The following is a 19341-nucleotide window of genomic DNA, read 5'->3' as shown; positions in this document are numbered from 1 at the left end:
AACATGGTCGTTGTCTGCATGTCAGTGATCCATAATGGTAAATCCCAGCAATCCTCAAGGGCCGCGTTTGGGTTACACACCCCACCTGAACAGTATTACAATACAAACCCCACCTTTGGCTCTGTAGTACACTAACTGGAACCCCACACTCTCCCCTGCATACAGCACCTCAAGCTCCGCTCATGTTACAGACAAGTTCTGCTCCTTACTGCACCACTGCTGCCCATACCCCTCCCCCTTAGTGTATAAGAAACGCCGCCCCACACTCCCTCCTCACCAAGCACCGGCAAATTGTTATTTATAGAACCAGAAACCTCGCCCTCATCCCGCCACACAGTTCAACAAGCACTGCACTTGCCCCACCTCCTCCCCAAGGCCCTTCCCCTCCACTGCTTCATATAGAAGCACATAGAGCCCAGCCCTCACCTCCCCACACAGTAAGAAAAGTCTGAGTGTTCCTTATTAGGAAACGGCAACAGTCACTTCCCTCCCTAAGAGCACCCAGTCTGAGTCGCCCTTAAGCCACAGCACGGAGTGTACTGACGTGGCCCCTGACGCGGGCACACGGACCACTATCGCTGCGACTCCGAGCAGGATTGGGGCTCCGTCTGTCCCGGCTTACCTCAGAGGCGGGGCTCAGCGATGTGCGGGGCGCCGTAATGCCGCGTATTACCACAGGCCCACGGGGAAACGGGGGGGTGCTTCTGTACAGAGACAGGGGGGATTTGGCATAACACACGCATGCCAAAACATACACACACTCTCATGGAAACATAGTGCGTATAACCTACAAACACGACAGGAGAGGGAGAGGGAGAGAGAGAGATCATTGAGACATCTGAGACCCGAGAGGGCTCCATGTGCAAACAACAGTTCCTCTTTTTAATACTTGTAAAAGACTCTTCTGTGAGCTTTTTGAGATCCTTCCAAAGTCTTTCAGTTGCAGATGTCTGAATTGTCATGTCTCCTGAAAGACAGTGACGTCTCTAACCCCCCCCCCCCCCCCCCCCCACTTTCCAGCTTATGGGAGACGTGCATGCGCCACACTAAGACTCTGGAGTAAGACTTCCTGTGGTCTGCGGTTCTGGCCATCTCTGAGGGGATGATGTCACAGACAGAGGGTCATGTGACCAGAGCAGCATGCTAACAGGAGGGGTGTGGTGGGAGGGCTATGTGAGGTTTAGGTGGAGAGGTGTCCAAGCAGAGCCAAGAGGTTGATTGCCAGTCTAGTCTTGAAGCTTCAGCTGTCTAAACGCACTGTATGCAGTGTGCACTCTTCTTCCTTCATCTCTTGAAAGCAACACTCCATGTTGAGCCCTGTTAGTCATTGAGCTTTCACTAACTAGCTAACTTCCTTTACTCTAATACTATGAGGCCATGAAGCAAGATCTCATTACAGTGAATATGTAGTGTGACAGAAGAGAGAGGCAGGTAACTGTGTGTGTGTGTGTGTGTGTGTGTGTGTGTCAGGCAGAGAGAGGTGTGGAGCTGTCAGACAGGGAGGCTTATCTCATTCCCTGTAACAGCACGTCCAACCATCGCAGTGAGGTGTATGAACTCATAGGCATGCCTGTGTAACCCGCCCAGCGGTGGATGTGATTGGTCCCCGTGTTTAATGGGGGGAGAGTGGCGCTAAGAGCAAGAGGGTGGAGGCCAGCCTCCTGCAGGAGCTGATGGATGAGAGTTATCGGGGGTGGCGGTGTGCTGGGTGACCCCGGGTTCAAGCCTCTCGCGGCTCAGTGGAGAGAGAGCGCAGAGTGACTCCACCGAGTGCCCAAGCCAACAGCAGGCCAGCCAGCAGGAAGTAAACGCTTCAGCTCGGAGGGGTTTCAGACAGCGGTCTGCGCTGCCAGTCAGACAGGCCTCACTCCAGATCACACACATGCACACACGCATACACGCACACATGGATCACTACACACTCACATGCTCACATGCACCAATATTCACACTCACATGCACCCACCCAAACCTCTGTGTACCTATGTTCTCACATGAACATGCACCTACACATAGACACACACATTAATGCACAACACATACACCAGTAAACACAGACATAAATGACCCCACACATACCAATACACACACACATACACAGAAACATAGAAACACACACACACACACACACACATTTGCTCGCTCTCTCAGCCCACAGCGGTAAACCCTTGAAGAGGCTCGGCAGTGATGGGGCCCATGAAAGAATTCCAGAGAACTGAAAAGCCGAACCAAAAGTGCATTTCCCTGCGGAGAGACTGCGACAGAGCTCGGGTCCCGCTCAGCCTCAGAACGCCAGAGCGCTCCCAGGAAATATCATCACTGCGGGTTTTTATCACAGACCGACACAAACGCGCACACCAGCATGCGCGCACACACACCAGGCCCCTCTCAGAACCGGGGGAGGGTCGGCGTAATCTCCGCAGAACAGCTCTGTCCAAACGGTGTCCCCCCCTCCTCGCCTCCGCCCCTGCATCGGACGGCCGTCTCTCTCCTGCCCCTCCGCCGGCCCTCTGTGCTCTATCTGTGGGTGTTTAATTCTCCCCCTCGCCCCTCTGCTCCACTCAAATGATTACCCCTCGCTAGGAGCTGCTCTCCAGCACAAAGCGCAAGGACACCAGGGCCACGGGCTGCTTTGTGGAGCTGTCAGCCCATAATCACAGGTTGTGTAGCAGGCTGTCAGCAAGTATAGGAGGGGAATATTTATAGAAATCGGTCAGGCTTAATTGCTCATGCTAGGGATGTGAGAGAGAGCGAGAGAGAGAGTAAGCTGGAGACAGCACAGACAGTGGAGAGAGCAGCTTTTTTCCAGCTTTTTCCGCGGTAATTTACACGGGTCTTCGGGCTTCCAGCTGCCCGGCTGCTTTTTATCAATGATTTAAAAAGTGAGCGATGGCCTGTTGTCAGCACATGCTCACATTGTTGTCAGGGGAATGGGGCCCCTTTTTTGATGCACGGCCTTTTTAGGTAATGCGCTGGTCTTCACTGGCATTCCATAGATGGCATGGAGGGCATAAGGAACTGGTCCTTGTGGCTACCCCTCCCCCCAGTGTCGAGATGGTTCATTTTAACAGAAGCCGAAATGTGGTTTCCACCCCGTTCTCCGTTGGAACATTCTGAGGGAGACCCGATGAGGGCGTCCAGTCCGGATCCAATGGGTTACACTGTCCTACATTCTGATTTGTATGGTGTAAACACAGTCACAAAATCAAAGGTAGTCTGAGCTACAGGTGAAAACTCATTAACATCAGCAGATACCACTGTCAGTTACAGAAGTAAGCATTGCTTCAAGGGCTACCTGATACCTTTTTTAAAAAAACATGTCAGTCAAACACCAAAAGTTTCAAACATGCTTATGCATTCATGTCCAGCCATGTCCGCAGGGCTCGGTACCTCCGGGCCCCAGGGGAGCACTGGGGCTTCAGGCTCGAATAGGGCGTGGCCCGCCTCGGCCTCCGAAAACCGCACGCTTCTAGCCTTCGGCTGTCTCCCCCACCACTCTTCTGTCTAGGGGATTATTTCAGAGGAAACGACTAGCGGTGTAATCCTCTCCAAGGGTGTTTAAAGAAGGACTAGAGAGTCTGCTCAGCAGCTTAGCGTGGAGAGCCATTGACACATTGAAATGCACCGTCACCCAAGAGAATGTGCTCTTAAGTGCGGGTGAGGGACGATTCAGACTGCAGGCACAGGTCTGCCTCCCTCTCGCTTTGTTTTCCAGAGTCTTCTCCTTTAGAGGGGAGGAGGTGCATCTGATCATTTTTCAGAGGATGATTTCAGAGAACAAAGCAAGACCAACTTCAAATAAAAAAGAAAAGGAAATGCTCAATAGAAAGGTTAAACCGAGGACTGTCCTGGAGAACTCATCCAGGCAGTCGTTTTTTTGAGGGAATTATGCTTGTGGATTTCTGCGGGAAGAGAATTGCGATTCTGCAAAAACCCGCGGGTCTTAGCACTTTCAGTTCCACCTCCCGCAGCTCAGGCTTAAGAGATGACTTCAAGGGGACCATCATGTGCGCTGTGAACTCAAAATGGTGGGTTGTTGCGTTTTTCCCTCAGAATGCAACAGATCTGATCCCACCACCCAAGGCCCTGTTTTGCTCTAGTGTGATGCAGGCAAGGAGGAGTGCAAAAGCTTTTTTTGATGCGCGACACACAAAAAAAACACCAAGGACAGCCGGCGTCCATCGCCTCGTCTCACAGCACTGAGATGGAGTAGCATCCGTAATAGCACTGGAAGGTACTACATTTTCAGGCGTGGGATCATTAATTACGCACCTGCCCAGTGTGTTAAACTCGCTGCTGTTTGGTTCAGGGCTGGACACCTCGCCCCGAGACTCCAGATTTATTCAGCCACGAACCCTTAATTCCACAAAGGCGAACGGGTGGCCTTGATTCTGAAAATGCGAAGCACACGTACCAGCGCACAACACTGTCAGATTACCATAATACCCACATAATCAAAAGAAAATATAATAATGGTATGCTTAGGCTACCAAATATGAAACATTTGAGTTCTCATTAATTTAAATTTGCTCGTCTAGGGCACCACACACCACACCTCAGTGTTACCAATTTCAGTGAGCTAGTCTTATTGTAACCTTTAATGCATTCTGATAACGAGTTTCATCAAAATTTACATAAGACACGACAGTTGACAGAAAAAGAGCAAATTCCTGCTTGCCGTCTTTCAGGGACTGTGTTTTTGTCAGTATTTCTGTAACTAGTGCATGTGTTTAATCCAGTTATCTCGACAATAATTGAAAGAAAAACAGACCTTCATTTCTGCACTGAGGAAGAGAAAAACAGCATACCCTTCCTCTCCCACTTGGAAGTCTCACCAAAGCCTTGCCAATCATTTAGCTCGTCTTAGCTGTGGAAAGCAGTTCTACTCCCTGATTGGTTGGTCGATAGCCACACCTCCGTGTTTTTAGTGATGTCCTGCCCCTTTCTGCCTTGCATTGGAGTTTTGCGCTTGTGTCCCTGGTGCCTTTCAAGTTTCACACTCACCTCTGGCAATAAACAATAGTGGTATTTACCATAAAACCATGAAAATCGAGCCCTGAGACCAGTCTTGGCGAAGTGGGCCACTGTGCCATCCCACAAGACTCGGAATCGGGAGGCGATTCCGTGTCCCTCCATCTGTCACTTCGATAGCCAGCCCTGATTGGCAGGAGAGTCTCAACAGCTGACATCTGCGCCAGCTCATTCACAGGCAGATTTATGAACTATAAGGAGCTCAATCATCCGAGATGAACCTTCAATTAAATCTGCATCCCGCATTCCTCCAAATGCCCCTTTTCCATCTGTGTGCTCCAGGTCTCCGTCTAGAGGCTTCCTGGTGCTTATGCTCTCAAGCTTCCTGAGCTGAGCTCTGCTTTCCAGCTCTGACGCGAGTGAAAGTGTGCGCCTGCACACACACACACACACACACACACACACACACACACACACATTTACACTAAACACATACACACACTACGTACACAAAGTAAAACTAAACATATGTGCACCCATATGCACTAAACACATGCACATATACTAAACACACATGTACACACAATAAGCATACACACACTTGCACACTAAACACACATACACCCACTGACAAACATTAAAAAGATAAACACACACAAACAGTAAACACACACATAGACCACTGCGCAGGCCTTGGCCCCATGTGTAAACTACCTGACAACGTACTGAGGATTTTATTGGCAGAATCTCAACAACTGAGTTCCAGGGGAGGAAGTGATGTCGTGATTCAGGGGTCCATGACATGATGAGAAAGGAGAGCTCATTTAAGGCACTTCATCAGCCTTTATCAGATGTGATCTGCATTGGAAACATGCCCATTAAAAAAAAAAACTCGCTGCCTAATGAGGTCGCCCTCAGCAGTTCTGCGCTGTTATGAAGGACTGTGTGTTTTATTTTGCATTGGCCTGATTATTTTTTAAACCCATTTGACTGACAGATGGCTCTTTGGCCTGCAATTAGCATGCACTGCAAAGCTAGGTAACCCCACTTAATAAACCAATGAGAAGGTACCCCCTGCAAACCCCATTATCAGGGAATTTTGTGTGCAGCGGTTAAGCTGTAGGGGGTGCCTGTGAGCATGATTCATGATTCGTTAGAGTGGCAGAGTGACTTTTTTGTCCATATTACTGATGTTATCAGGTTCTCTGGTTTGTCACCAGGCTGGCTGTATGACACTATTTTGTTCAGTTTTTCTTTATCTTTACGCAAATAAAGAGATCTCCTCCAGCTCTCCTGCTAGTCCTCTTGTTACAGCATGTCTTCAGAAACTTCAGCATTTGGAGAGCAAATTAAGCAGAGAGATTCTGGGCGTTTTGCAGAAGACCCGAGTAGAGAGTCAGTTCCCACACCATGTGTCTGACGGTGGCACCCCCACCGCCACAGGCAACCAATGTAGGCTTCAGGGAATGAGCGCAGCAAAACCCTGTGGCATACTGGGGGCCTGTTGCCGATGGTTTGGGTTCTGGCGGCGCCCCTTTTCAAGGCAGCCCTCGCCTCAGGGTGAGCAGGCGGGCATTTGGTCTACAGCGGCCTGCCTGGCAGAACGTCCCACCCCTGTGTTGCACGAAACCCTCCAAGTGGCAGCGCGGTCCCTTTTCTGTGTTGTCTTATGTGTGTGTATATTTACATGGTATATACAATCTGACTGTATATACGGTACATACTGTACATCGACCAATTCTGCGCCTCCTCATTGGGTGTTAACATCAACGTTGCCGCTGACAGTGACTTCAGATGACCTCCTGGCTGCAAATAATGTCTGGCTAACATGGTGGATGCCCAGCTGTCACACTGAACACATTAGGGCACAGTTCTTCACAAGTACCACCCCGGCTATCGCTGCATACAGTACAGGATGGTAATGTGCGATGCGCCAGCCACCGCACTGAACAGTGCATTTGTAATTCGCCGCCAGAGCTTGTCGCCAGTGTCCTGCGAGCTTGTTGCCGATGTCCTCTGGGACAAAAAGGCATCGAATCTGAGTGATGTTTAAATGTGAAGTTAAAGGGCCGATTCTTCCCATTCAGACTTTCTGTGTGTCTTGGCGCTGTTTAGAGTGATTATTATGTAAATGTCTGTCGCAATAATTCAGAGGAGTGAGTCAGAACTATTGTGAAGATGCTGCCTTCCTCCAAAGGACAGAGAACAGGAACTACAGCAGTCTAACTCGGAGGAGGGGGGCGCTGGGGGTCCAGGACAAAACAGGAGGACTCCAGTCAGAAGCACTTTGTATGTTGTGCGCTAGGGTTCATAGGCTTACAATCACTTGGGAATCGGTCTCTGCAGCAAGCCTCAGCACATTGAGGACTCCGGGGACGAATGGCGGTGTTTGCCTGGTGCCACTTCACCCCTGGGTTTATGGGGAGCATTGTGTCACAGTTCCCAAGCTCATACTGTGAGGTCTCCAACTCCTCAGGGTACGCACTCCTGCCGCTGGGGACAGATTACAAGTTTGGGGAGGGCGGCGTACGCAGGTCTGAATTTGATTCCAAGCCCAGCCACGGTTCTCCTGTTTTCCTCTGTCCGTGCTGTTAAAGAAGCCCCAGGGACAGCACACTGAGCATCCTAACAGCCAGAGCTTTTAGGGGTAACCGTTTCGGTACAGCTCGCCATCAGTTGTGGATATAAGGACCGTGACGATGAAGACTCCCCATCCTCCTGGGTGTGGCACAGTGCCCGGCCCCGCCCCTCCCCGCTCCTCCCCTCCTCCCCCCCCGGTTTGACGACCCCCTCTCTGGCTCCTCTCCCCAGGTGTGAGCGCTCTTCAGTTACAGAACCTGGCGGCCATAGCAGCGGCGGCCGCGGCCGCGCAGAGCTCAGCCAGCCCCTCCAATGCAAACCCCCTGTCGTCCAGCGGCGGCGCCCTGGGAGCGCTGGCCAGCCCAGGTAACCTGCCCGCACGGAGGCGGGCCTGATCCCGGGGGTGCGGGGACCCGCCCCGCCACGCCACCCACCCCCACCCCCTCACCCCACCCTGTGCCTCACGCCATTGCCCAACCTCATCCGTCGCCCCCTCGCCCCGTCATCACACCCCCCCCCCCCCCCCCCCCCCCCACTGGACCCCGCCCATCCATTCCTTGGGGTACTCCCCTTGCTCCCATTACCTTCTCTGTGTGCCAGCGCTCACCCTCTCTGTGGCTGTTCTGTGGTCGTCATCACACCAGCCATCCCATCTCCACTCAGTCTGCGTTTGTGTGTGGACGTCTCTCTCCTTCCTCATTGGGGGGGATCTTCTGTAGAGTTTACCCTCTGAACTGTGAAGATAAGTCTGAAGTAAGGCTCTTATATCCAGTGCCGAAGCATTAAAAGTGCGTGCATGCATGGATCGTTCAGTCCGGATTAGCCTTTGGTCTCAGTGTAGAAACGCTCTCTCTTTGACCTGGAGTAACTGTCTGTTGGCCTGGAGTAGTTTTGTCTCTGCCTGGAGGTGCTCTGTGTCTGAGTGCTGAGGAAGTGTGTCTGCTATCATGGATGACAGTGCGTGGCATTGCGTCTGAGAGCCAAGCTGCTTGGCTTGCGCCCTCTGCACAGCCAGCACTGTTGGAAAAAGCCAGCATCCCTAACAGTGTCGCTCTGTCAGTCTCCCTCGCTCTCAGTCCGCATCTGTCCAGCTCCCACAAAGTGTGAGGGAGTGGCATCCGTCTGGCCACCTCCCACAGCTCCAGCCTCGACTGCAATGGAAAGCCTAAGGTGTCAGTCCAATGGGGAGGTGTGGAGTAGAAGCCTTGGGATTTTTCTCCTTTTCTTCTTCCTGACACAAATCAACAAAAGTCAGCTCACTGGATGATACTTTGAGGCCCAAAGGCATGGTGAAAGGCTAATGCCTGGGATCTGATTGGAAGAGGGGGCGAGGATCTGGTGGCCTTTGCGCTCGCTTGCCTGCCTGTCTGTCTGGCTGCTTAGTGGCTGATTTAGCTCACAGCTCTTTGCTTCATCATAGATGCAGCCAATAGAGCTTCATGTCAGCCAGCACGTTCCAGGCAGTTGTCTTGTCATTGCTTAATGGATGGAATATAAATCTGCAAGATCAATATCATTTGTCACTTTAACGCGCAGACACTGTCCTTGTAAGTAAACACCATTGGCTGTGTAGAAAGAAAAACACATAGAGACACTGTTTCAGCAGTATTTTAAAGGGCCAGTCTGCTGAAGATCTATTGCATACTTTCTATAACAGTTAAGGATTATAACAATGACTGTGAATGTTGCTCACAAAGTCTAGTTGGTCCACAGCCGATTGCTGTCAGCTTAATATAACAAGCTGACACAATAGCTCTGGGCTGTTGTTATAAGTCAATGGGAGGAAAGTTATGGAAGAATTCCATTTTCCCACGCATAGATGTATGATTGCTTAATGATGCCAAGCAAGTTGTCCACCATGTGTATATATATAATATGTCTGTGTCTCTGCGTGCGTGCATGCGTGTGTGTGTGTGTTATATATGTTGTGCAGTTTTTGCATTGAATATTTCATTGTTTTATTGTATCTCATCCCTCCAAAACGATACTCCTTTTCTCCCATTGGCATAAAGCAGCAGCCTGACTCGGTTGTAGGTACAGTTGCATTACGTTACATTACAGTAAACGTGTAATGGCAGAGGTTACAGCTCTGGGCTTCTGGCATTCTCAGTTATCAAGGCAACCTTTCACACGTATCAAATGACGGATTTTGAGCAGAGTGCCCCTCCAAATTTTCCTCATGGCTCTCCTTAACAGCCTATTTCCAGTCAAGTAGGCTCTCCAATCTCCATATACTAGCCCTCACCTCCATACAAGCAGATAGTGTTCATGGCCTTCTTAGAGCACCTCATCAGAGGTCATGTCCCGTTACAGTGTATTGTTTGAATTTAACGTCAGCTTTCATTATTCTTTTCTTACCTTCTTCACTGTCTGCTCATAAGCGGTTTTCCAGTGCACTCCTGCTCCTCGCTTTGTGTGGCATATCAGTGTGTGATCACCAGCAATGGCAGCACAGCAGTGCTGCATCATCGGCTTTGAGATGTTATTGTGCTGGCGAGCTGTTCTCCATCTGCAGCGGCGGGGGCGGCCATGTTTTTCTTAACCTGCATGTGGCTATGATGTAAAAAAAAAAAAAAAAGAGGGTGCGCATGCAGCGATCGACCAGCTCGCTCAAAGAGCTCCATTTTCCACTCAAACGCTCAAGCATTCTCTCATATTTTGAAAAATAAATGGGTGTTCTGAAAGTGCGTTAGAAGGTCTCCTCACGAACTGGTAGCCCTGCGTTATTAGCATTCTGTGCGCTAAGCGCTGCATTCAGGGCAAGAATGAATGCCTTTGCACCGGGAGCAGGCAGTTTGACACCGTGTTGAACGGGAGGTCAGGATGCGTGGGTGGAATGGTGAACAGCGCTGTGGTAGGCCTGAGATACCTCCAGCGCACCTAATGAGGGGAAGAACTGGGAGACAGAGAAACCACCCACCCGGCCTGCTTTTATCGTGCCTGCCAGAGAAACCACCCTACCTCTTTCTGTCCTCACAGAGTGCTGGTCAGAGAAACCAACCTGCCTGTCTCTATCCCCACTGACAACGCGCTGGTCTGAGAAAACATGTTTCCTCTGTGCTCTCTGACAAGAGTGCTAGTCAGAGAAACCACCTTACCCATTTCTCTTGTGACATAGTACTGGTCATAGAAACTATCCTTCCTATTGCTGTCCTCACAGACAGAGCACTAGTGAGAGAAACCATCCTGCCTGTGGCTATTGTTATTGACAGAACACTGGTCAAAATAACTTTCCTTGTGTTTTCTGTCCTTGCTCTCAGAACACTAGTCAAGAGAAGCTGTCCCGCTTGTTTCTGTCTCTGTCTTTCTGTTGATAGAGCGCCATTCAGAGGAACCATTCTGGCTGTCCATCCCTTCTCATAGAGCACTTTTTAGGGAAACCATTGTTTGTTTCTGTCCCTATCCGCACTGACAGAGCAATGGTCAGGGAACATGGTGCAGATGAAATAGGCTTTGTTGGAGTAAGGTTTTTGAAGTGCTGTTATTTATGTTGATCAAAAATGATTCAGCTCTTTGTTTAAATGGTATAAGCAGTATTAGTCAGTGTAATGGGCCATAGGTTGATGAGGTTACTGGTGCAAATCTGAACTGGCCAGGGTGTTCTTTTGTCTTGTGACTTTGCAGTGTGCATGTACATCTGTCTGACACCTCTTTCTGTGTCTTCCTCCCTCTGCCCTCTCTCCTTCTGTCTCCCTCTCTCTATCTTCCCTTTCTCCCTCGTTCTCTCTTGCCCCCGCAGCCGGTACGACGGCCAGCTCCAACGCCGGGGCGGCCATGAACTCGCTGACCTCGCTGGGCACCCTGCAGGGCCTCGCCGGCGCCACCGTGGGGCTCAACAACATTAATGCACTAGCAGGTAGCGTCAACAGTGAGTATTCACCGTTCATCCGCTGCTCCACCCGCTGCCCAGCCCCCGCCACCACCACCACCACCCCCACCCCATGCGTCATACGATCCACACTCACACGGAGGGCCCAAAGATCGCCATACCCTGATGAGGCCTTAGTGACACTTCAGACGGAACTTCAAAAGCCCCGAAACGCCAGGCCGCGGCGAGGCCGCACGCAGAGCAGACGTGCGGACAGATGGCCAGTTTCATAAGAAATTCAAGTCCTGCTTGACAGTCGAGAACCACCCGGTTGCATAACGCGAAGGCTGGGAGCCTTCTTGGAAGGCATCTCAGTCAGGATTTGGTCTGGAGAACCAATATTTACCATGTGGCTGCTTAGCTTATCCCTTTGCCCACAGCGACTCGCGTCATGTACATTCGAACATGTCAGCCAATTTATTCAACCGTGTTATTAAAAGGGGCTTTTCCACTGTTGGAACCAGAACCAGACAGGACTATGGAGTCCTGGTTCTGGGCAGTTTTCCCACTGTCTGTCCTGGTGGGACCAATGAGAAGCACACAAAGTAGAAGCAAGTTGCTTTAGCCCCATAATGCAAAGGTGGTGCTGGGTAACCAGGGCTGTGGACGGACTCATCATGCCCGCCACCAGGTTCAGCCAATGAGGTGAGAGGTATTGATGGCAGACCACCTACCTGTAAAAAGAAATGCAATTTTTTTTGTAGAAACATCTGCTCTGAGGTTGACAGTGTTCAGTATTTTATCTCTGACATGTCATCTGATCAGCCAGCTCAGATATGTTGTGCTAGAAGCTTAAAACAGCTGTTCCCTTGAAAGTTAAAATTGTTGCAGCTTGCACTACTGGCTGCTTCTGGCAAAACTCAGTGAACACCGGAAAAAAAGTTGTGGCTTAGCCAGAACAGTGAAAGCATTTTTCTCACCGCTTGGGCAACCAAAGACCTTGAACAAAGACCATGAAGACCACACAGAAGATGGTACAGTAAATAACAGCCATAACAAACCTACCAACAGGTTGCCTATGTTATGAAATTTACATAGTATGAGCACATGTCTGAGCGGGCCAATCTGAAGACATTAAAGGTCTTTAAAGAACACTTTCTACTGTTAGGCAACCCAAGAGGAAAACATATCTCAGAGAATGACAGTGCTGGGACCTGTAGATTGTCTACTGACCTGTTAAACAAATTTGATGCCTCTCAGTCTTTCCTGATTGGCTGGGCCTGGTCGTGGGCAGTGCCCTGTGAAAGAAAAATCAAACAGGCAGAAGCTGGAACCCTGCTGGCTTTTTTGGTCATTGTTTCTGTTCCCCCCCTTACATCAGGTTCTGTTTATGGGATCCAGGCCTGGTATTACTGCTCACCACCCAAAATTAGCACCCAAAACCTTATAACCTCAGGCCTAACATGTCCCAACAATGACAACGACATTACCTAAATATGACCCCGATCTCAGTATGAGTCAGAGAGAGAAAAAAAGCCCCTTGAAAGAGAACTGGGCACACAGACACAGGCCCACACAGAGTGGCACAGACACAACATAGTGATGTAAGTCCACTCTTCTTTCACAATCTGTCATTCATTCCCATCTACATCATACCACTCACATCTCGCTCTCCCTTCCTCTTTCTCTCTCTCTATCCTTCTGTTTCTCTCTCTCCTTCCCTCTCCCCCCTCCTCTGTGTATTTCACGCACACACGTGTCTGCCCTCTCAGTATTGTGAATTGTGAGGACTCATTTGGCCTGCCCTGGATTCTGCTGCAGTAACAGCTGAGGCTGCTGTTCCACCTGAATCAGATTAGAGTAAAGAGCCCAGCCAATGCAGCCAAAAGGATCCACACAGGGACCTGTGGAATTGCCCGTTTCACCCCCCCCTAAAATCTTCATGAGTATTGGGGGGGGGGGGGGGGTCATGCTGTTATTTTTTTCCATGAAAAAAAACATTTCCCAGCACACACAAATTTAAGTATGCACAAATTTTCCCTCTTTTCGCATTTTGAAACTTAAGAGAACAAAAGAACTCTAAGTCACTAAGCAACTGATGAATAGAGATTTTCTTTGTAAATATAGCTAGCTATGTTAGTTCACAGTAGAAACTTTCAACAATGTTGAACCACCACTGGTATTTTAACAGTTTAATTGACCTTGATTGCTACTATTAGCTAGCTTCCCTTCTCCCATCCTTCTGGGACAGTAAACTCTCATGGACCACTGCAGTCCATTTTGGAAGGGGGGAGAAACCCAAACCTCTTTCCTGGCTCATGGCAGGAGCTCAGTCAGTCCACCTTGTTTTTACTGCGGCAGGTTCCAGGCCTCACCTTGCAACCCAAAAGGCATTCAGAGTAGCCGCTGCACACCGCCACATCATTGTCTCTCTCGACGTGTCTCCATGGGGCCGCAGCCATCTCCCCAGTGTTGCTGTGTTGGATATTGGCCTCCACTGGTGTTTCTTTTTGTGGTTGTACGCGCCCATCCGTGACCTGCACGTGCCCCCCACCCCGTGTACGGCAACTTCACAGCTTCAGACGCACAAGGCTTCACCCCATCGCACGCCCTCACATGAAGTCTCCCGGTCTACAGCGCAGTCTACGGCACAGTCTACAACAGCAGCGTTTCTTTAGGTTGTCGGTTGTTGTAGAGGAGTGGAGTTGTGTATGTTGTCGTTTTAGGCTTGTAGGTTTAAGCCATGTCTGCAAGTATTCTGAAACAACAATTTCCCAAAGTTATTGTCCCCTAGACAAGTTAGTGTCCCCTAGAAAGTTATTGTCCCCTAAGTTTGTGTCCCCTAGAACATTTATAGAACAGTCATTGGAATATTATTGTAATACCGCTGGCTAGTGACCTTGTTCTGAGCTACTGGTTGTCACATAGATTGTAACTGCTTTATGGGCTCATACAAGGATTGCAGTGGCATACCACAGTATATAACTAATGTTAACATGTAGCACCCTGCCCTCCAGTGTTACTCTGGGTGAGAGGGCTTGATACAGGTGCAAATAAGCTTCCCATCCCACTGGTCTCCCCGACCCCCTCAAATGAGTTGATTTTAATATCCCTCTTAAATGACCTTTCCCTGTTATTTTAGAGTTACCACAGTCGCTCTTATTAATCATCCGGACTTCATGTGGGACGTCTGATGGGCGTAGACGTTGAAAATGTAATCTCGCTCACCCCCCATGTTTCTAATTCAGGAGCGTCTGCTGTTTAATTTAATGCAAAAGGTCAGGGTTGCAATTATTGCCAGGCAAATTAATGACCTATTCCGCGTGCGGCAGTGGTCATTCATTTTCAGGCCGATAATAGGCATTTTAGAGCGTCTCACCTGCATGGAGAGTGTCTGCCACTGACTGTAAATCCAGACAAACAACCGTAGTTTGTCAGTCCGAACCCCGTTATTATTCCCAGTGAGAAAACAGGGAAGGAGCAAGTTTACCGTGATGCTGTGATTGGCGTTTAACAGGATTAATCAGTCTGGTGTGGGAAATTAAGTTTGGATGGCAGATTTGGCTTGGATTCGTTTTAGTTTGCCGAGCAGCGTCATGGCGCCGGGGGGGGGTCTGAAGTAGCGGCTGTGAGTCCTGCCGTGGGGTCGCCGTGGTTACCGTGCCGTCGCTGCTTACCCATGTGATCCGCTGCAGTGTCCTTTTCGACGTGTGCATGGGTGGTCCGAGCTCTCCATCAGCCTTCAGTGTTCAGTGGGTCTGTGTGTGTGTGTGTCGGTGTGTGTGCGCGTGCATTCGTGTGTGTTATGTACGTGAGTGTATGTGCGTGTGGGTGTATGTGTTTGTGTGTGTGTATGTTATATATATATAAACACGATCTGGGGGTGCAGCACTAATGAATAAGTGCAATCTTCTTTCTTTATTGTTGGGTTTTATGTAAAGTTGCTCAAATGCTCTCAGGTATGGCGGCCCTGAACGGGGGACTCGGCGCGGCAGGGCTGACCAACGGCACGGCGGGCACCATGGACGCCCTGACCCAGGCTTACTCAGGGATCCAGCAGTACGCCGCCGCCGCCCTACCCACCCTCTACAGCCAATCACTGCTGCAGCAGCAGAGTGCCGCCGGCAGCCAGAAGGAAGGTGAGCTGGACAGGTTGGGGGCGGGGTCTGTGACAAGGGGGAGGGGCTTGTGAGAAGGGAGGAGCCTGGAGGGGGGGCCTAGGACACGGGGAGGGCTGTGGGGCTGGGACAATGGGAAAGACTGGAATGGGACAACAGGAAGGGAATTTGGGAGGGGGGAGGGGGCTGGGGTGGGGCCAAGGACCTGGAGGCTGTTAGTGGAGGGGGCGCCTCCCCGTGTGGTTTCTCACCCACACCGCATCTCTTCTCCCCTTCCCTCCCAGGCCCAGAGGGCGCCAACCTCTTCATCTACCACCTGCCGCAAGAGTTCGGTGACCAGGACATCCTGCAGATGTTCATGCCTTTCGGAAACGTGGTCTCCGCCAAAGTCTTCATCGACAAACAGACCAATCTGAGCAAGTGCTTCGGTACGTACACCACACACCCCCCCCCCCCGGAGGAAGGCACGATCACGGCCTCCACAGCCCCATCGAGAGCAAACCGCACAGAGCCCACCGATCGATGCAGCCACACAATACAACACAATAAACCAATGTGAATATGACAATGGTAAATATCACCCCCTGACAGGACCCATAACTCACCCCACTGACCGCGCAGAGCCAGGACCAACCAAACGGCAGGCAGATTGAACTGTGAATTATAGAGGCCCCAGTCCTCTTTGTCTTCAGCAGAGCATCAATAATTGGGCGGTCTGACTCCATCAGACGCAATTGAAATCACAGGATCATCAAGAGATGAAAGCGTTTTTTTTTTTTTTCGGAGTCGTCGGCGCGGAGTTAATGCCCCGTTCTGTCTCCCCTCACTCCATCCAGTGTTAAATTCGATTTGTGCTCTGCCTTCCGTGCACCCCTCTGTTTATTCTGAGGCAAATTAAATCAATACGCATGCATTATTTTACATTACATTACCTTAGCGCCGTGCGCTTAGCGGAGCGCCCTTCTCGCTGCCGGCTTACAGTAGGATGCACACGGCTTCAGACTGCCTCCGTCCTGTGATAAGTTTATGTGTTCCTTCTCTGCTTCAGCTGGAGGGGGTTAAAGTTGCAAGGGTGCGACGGCAGCAACATCTGCAAGAGTCAAACCCGTGACCGCCCCTGGCTGTGCTCGTTTTTTTTTTTTATTGGATCGTAGAAAATGTCTCTGGCTCGTTTGACTTTTTTGCACTAGCGCTGCCCAAACAGGTACAATGAGTCCCCCCTGAGCTCGCTCCGAGTGGATCGTTGTCATTTTTTAAGATAATTGGATGATGAACAGGCAGCAGAAAGTGTTTTTACATTGTTTTTGTGTGTCCGCGATGATTTGGGGCATGGAAAAATGTTTGCTACTATGACACGGAATTGCCTCAGGGTGCGGAAGTAATACAGAAACTGTGTGTGTGTGTGTGTGTGTGTGTGTGTGTGCGCGTTAGGTTGAAAGACTGCGCCATGAGTCAAATTCAACACACCCTTCCCTCACTCTCTCCATCAGCTGGTCTCTCCCTGTAGACACCCCGTTTTACCCTCTCTCTGGTCTCTCCCTCACTCGGTCTCTCTTCCTCACAACTCCCCCTTCTCTTCCTCCCCCGTCCCTCTCTCTTTCTCCCCATCTCCCTCCTCCCTCCTCTCTGTCTCTCTCTCTCCGTCCTCCAGGTTTCGTCAGCTATGACAATCCGGTTTCAGCGCAGGCCGCCATCCAGGCGATGAACGGATTCCAGATCGGCATGAAGAGACTGAAGGTGCAGCTTAAGCGCTCCAAGAACGACAGCAAACCGTACTGATCTTAGCACTAGGGCATTACTGCTCTCACGTTAGCACTGCGAGGGTAAGTCCCCTATCAGCCAAGTCCGCCTCACTGGAGACTAGGGGAGGGGGGGGTGGGTGTAGGGTGGGGTGGGTGGGTGTCTGGCAAACTTTCACCACCAGAGGGAGACACTCTCCCATTTACTTTTGAGCAATTATTATTAAAAAAGTATTATTATTTTGTTTTCAATTTTTTCACATGAACGCTTCCATTCTTGCCTTTTTTTGTACGACTTGCAATGGATGAGTAGCTGTTATCGGTAGCTTTTGAGTTGTGTAAACTATACATTTTTTTTTTTTTTTTTTGGTTGTTGTTTTTTTCCTTTTTTATTGATTATTTATTATTACTGACATTTTGTTACGCAAAACAAAACAAAACAAAAAAAAAAACGAAAAGTACAATGCTCTCCTGAAAACTGAGACCTGGTGAATATGTATTTTAAAGTTTTATTTCTGAACACAAATGTGCAATTTAACACTTGCTCTCTGGCGCCAGACAGGGAAAAATTGCTGCTTCACATAACCCCTCTCTACCTTCTACTGGCACCAGAGTGTTAAGGGTTAATGCTGTAGTGACCTCCCCCTGCATCCAATGGCAACAGAATCCCAAAACGCGCACCTCCGCAGATGTTCCACCCACATGTTTACTTTTATTAGCAATCTTTTTATTTCTCTAATTAGATAGAATATACATTACTTGGTCAGATCACATTGGTCTTTGCTGGGACGGGATATAGAGTAGAAGATTTTGAAGAACACTTAAATCTGTCTTCAACTTAAATCTGTCTAAAGCTTAAACAGTAATGTCAAAGGGGAGGAACTGAATATACTTGACATTTCTTGAAAGATAAAATTCAAAGTACAGAAAGCCACAGACCTGTAAATTTTATTTGTAAAAAAAGCAGTTCTATTTTTGTACAAAAAATTTCTACTGCCTCAGAGGAAAAAAAAGAACGGATTTTATTTATTGCCTATTTGTTAATTTATTGGATATCTAAAGAGCAGATCTCATCGAATTAGGTAGATCCTTTGTGAAGTAGTCTTCTAGAATTCAGAAGTCTTTTGTGCCAAGAACACAGAGCCTCTTTTTGGTTGTTTTTTTTCTCTCTTTTTTTTTTTCTTTCTTTTCCCCCCGCCTTCACTTCTGCTCTCCGGAGCCGCGCAACGTCACGCTTCTCTGTTCTGGTCCCCTGTCACTCCGTCGTGTGACAATCTGTGTCTGTTCTCTCTTCCCTCTCCATCGGTAGTGACACTTCAGCTTTTTTCGACCTTTCTCCTGCGTTCCGTTCCGTTTCGTTTCGTTCCGTTCCTGTTTCGTTCGTTTTTACAAAACTTTGAATAGTTTCTCCCAAAGTAACATCCATCCTCCAGGCCTCCAGCCTCCTGGGGAGCCCAGCGTGGATGGATTGTTTGGGTGCTAAGTGTGTGTGCGTGTGTGTGTGTCCGTACCGTACGTGTACGTGTATGTGTGCGTGTGCGTACGTGTGTGTCTCTGTTACATTTTTTGTTTTTTTTTCTCCTTTCCAGAAGTTGTGTATTATTTTTCAAAATGCAAATGCAAATTGTAATGTGAATCCTAGCCTCGTTATAACCTGGTGATTTGCATTGTTGCCTTGTTACTCGTACTCTCATGATTTGAAATGACTGAGCTGTGAGCTGCAGCGGCTCTCTCTGTGTACGTGTGTAACTCTCTGCTCTCCTTGTTTTTTCCTCCCTAGAACATCTCCATGCCTGTTAGCCCATCGTTTGCCTAGCATGTCTCCGTGGCGTCCAAAAAAAAAAAAAAAAAAAAAAACACAAAACGTCTCATCGTCCCGTCATTGTTTCTGATGTCTTTCTGAGCTCACCTGATCATAACCTGGTCTCCTCCTACTGACCTTTGAACCTAGCTTGAACCTTTTTGGAATTTTTTGCATGTGACCTCATTTTGAGCTTTTGATTGGGAGGAAGGTGGGGAGGGAAAGGGGAAAAAAGCGAGTCAAATGTGAAAGCTTAGCTGCAATTCATAACAAGAGACTGAAAACCTTTAGAAACAAAAAAAAGCAGAAAACTAGTTTTAAAAA

The 19341-nt window shown here is 49.2% G+C and overlaps 1 protein-coding gene across 16 annotated transcripts in view; it reads left to right on the top strand.

Moving 5' to 3' along the window:
* Positions 1-19341, top strand: part of celf2 (cugbp, Elav-like family member 2) — a 150267-nt gene extending 130926 nt beyond the window's left edge. For 4 of the 16 annotated variants that reach the window (XM_036518127.1, XM_036518130.1, XM_036518124.1 and 1 more), the window contains 6 exons: positions 7783-7917; positions 11291-11419; positions 15301-15498; positions 15762-15905; positions 17129-17300; positions 18997-19341. In XM_036518127.1, the coding sequence (XP_036374020.1) occupies positions 7783-7917; positions 11291-11419; positions 15301-15498; positions 15762-15905; positions 17129-17256 (734 nt within the window). In that variant the 3' untranslated portion in view covers positions 17257-17300; positions 18997-19341. The remainder of the gene's footprint in view (positions 1-7782; positions 7918-11290; positions 11420-15300; positions 15499-15761; positions 15906-17128; positions 17301-18996) is intronic. The other 12 variants (XM_036518140.1, XM_036518128.1, XM_036518139.1 and 9 more) reach the window with 7 other exon arrangements.

Source organism: Megalops cyprinoides, chromosome 23, assembly GCF_013368585.1.
Source record: "Megalops cyprinoides isolate fMegCyp1 chromosome 23, fMegCyp1.pri, whole genome shotgun sequence".
NCBI lineage: Eukaryota > Metazoa > Chordata > Actinopteri > Elopiformes > Megalopidae > Megalops > Megalops cyprinoides.
Note: the sequence above shows the minus strand (reverse complement) of the source record. Positions and strands in the feature narration are given on the sequence as shown.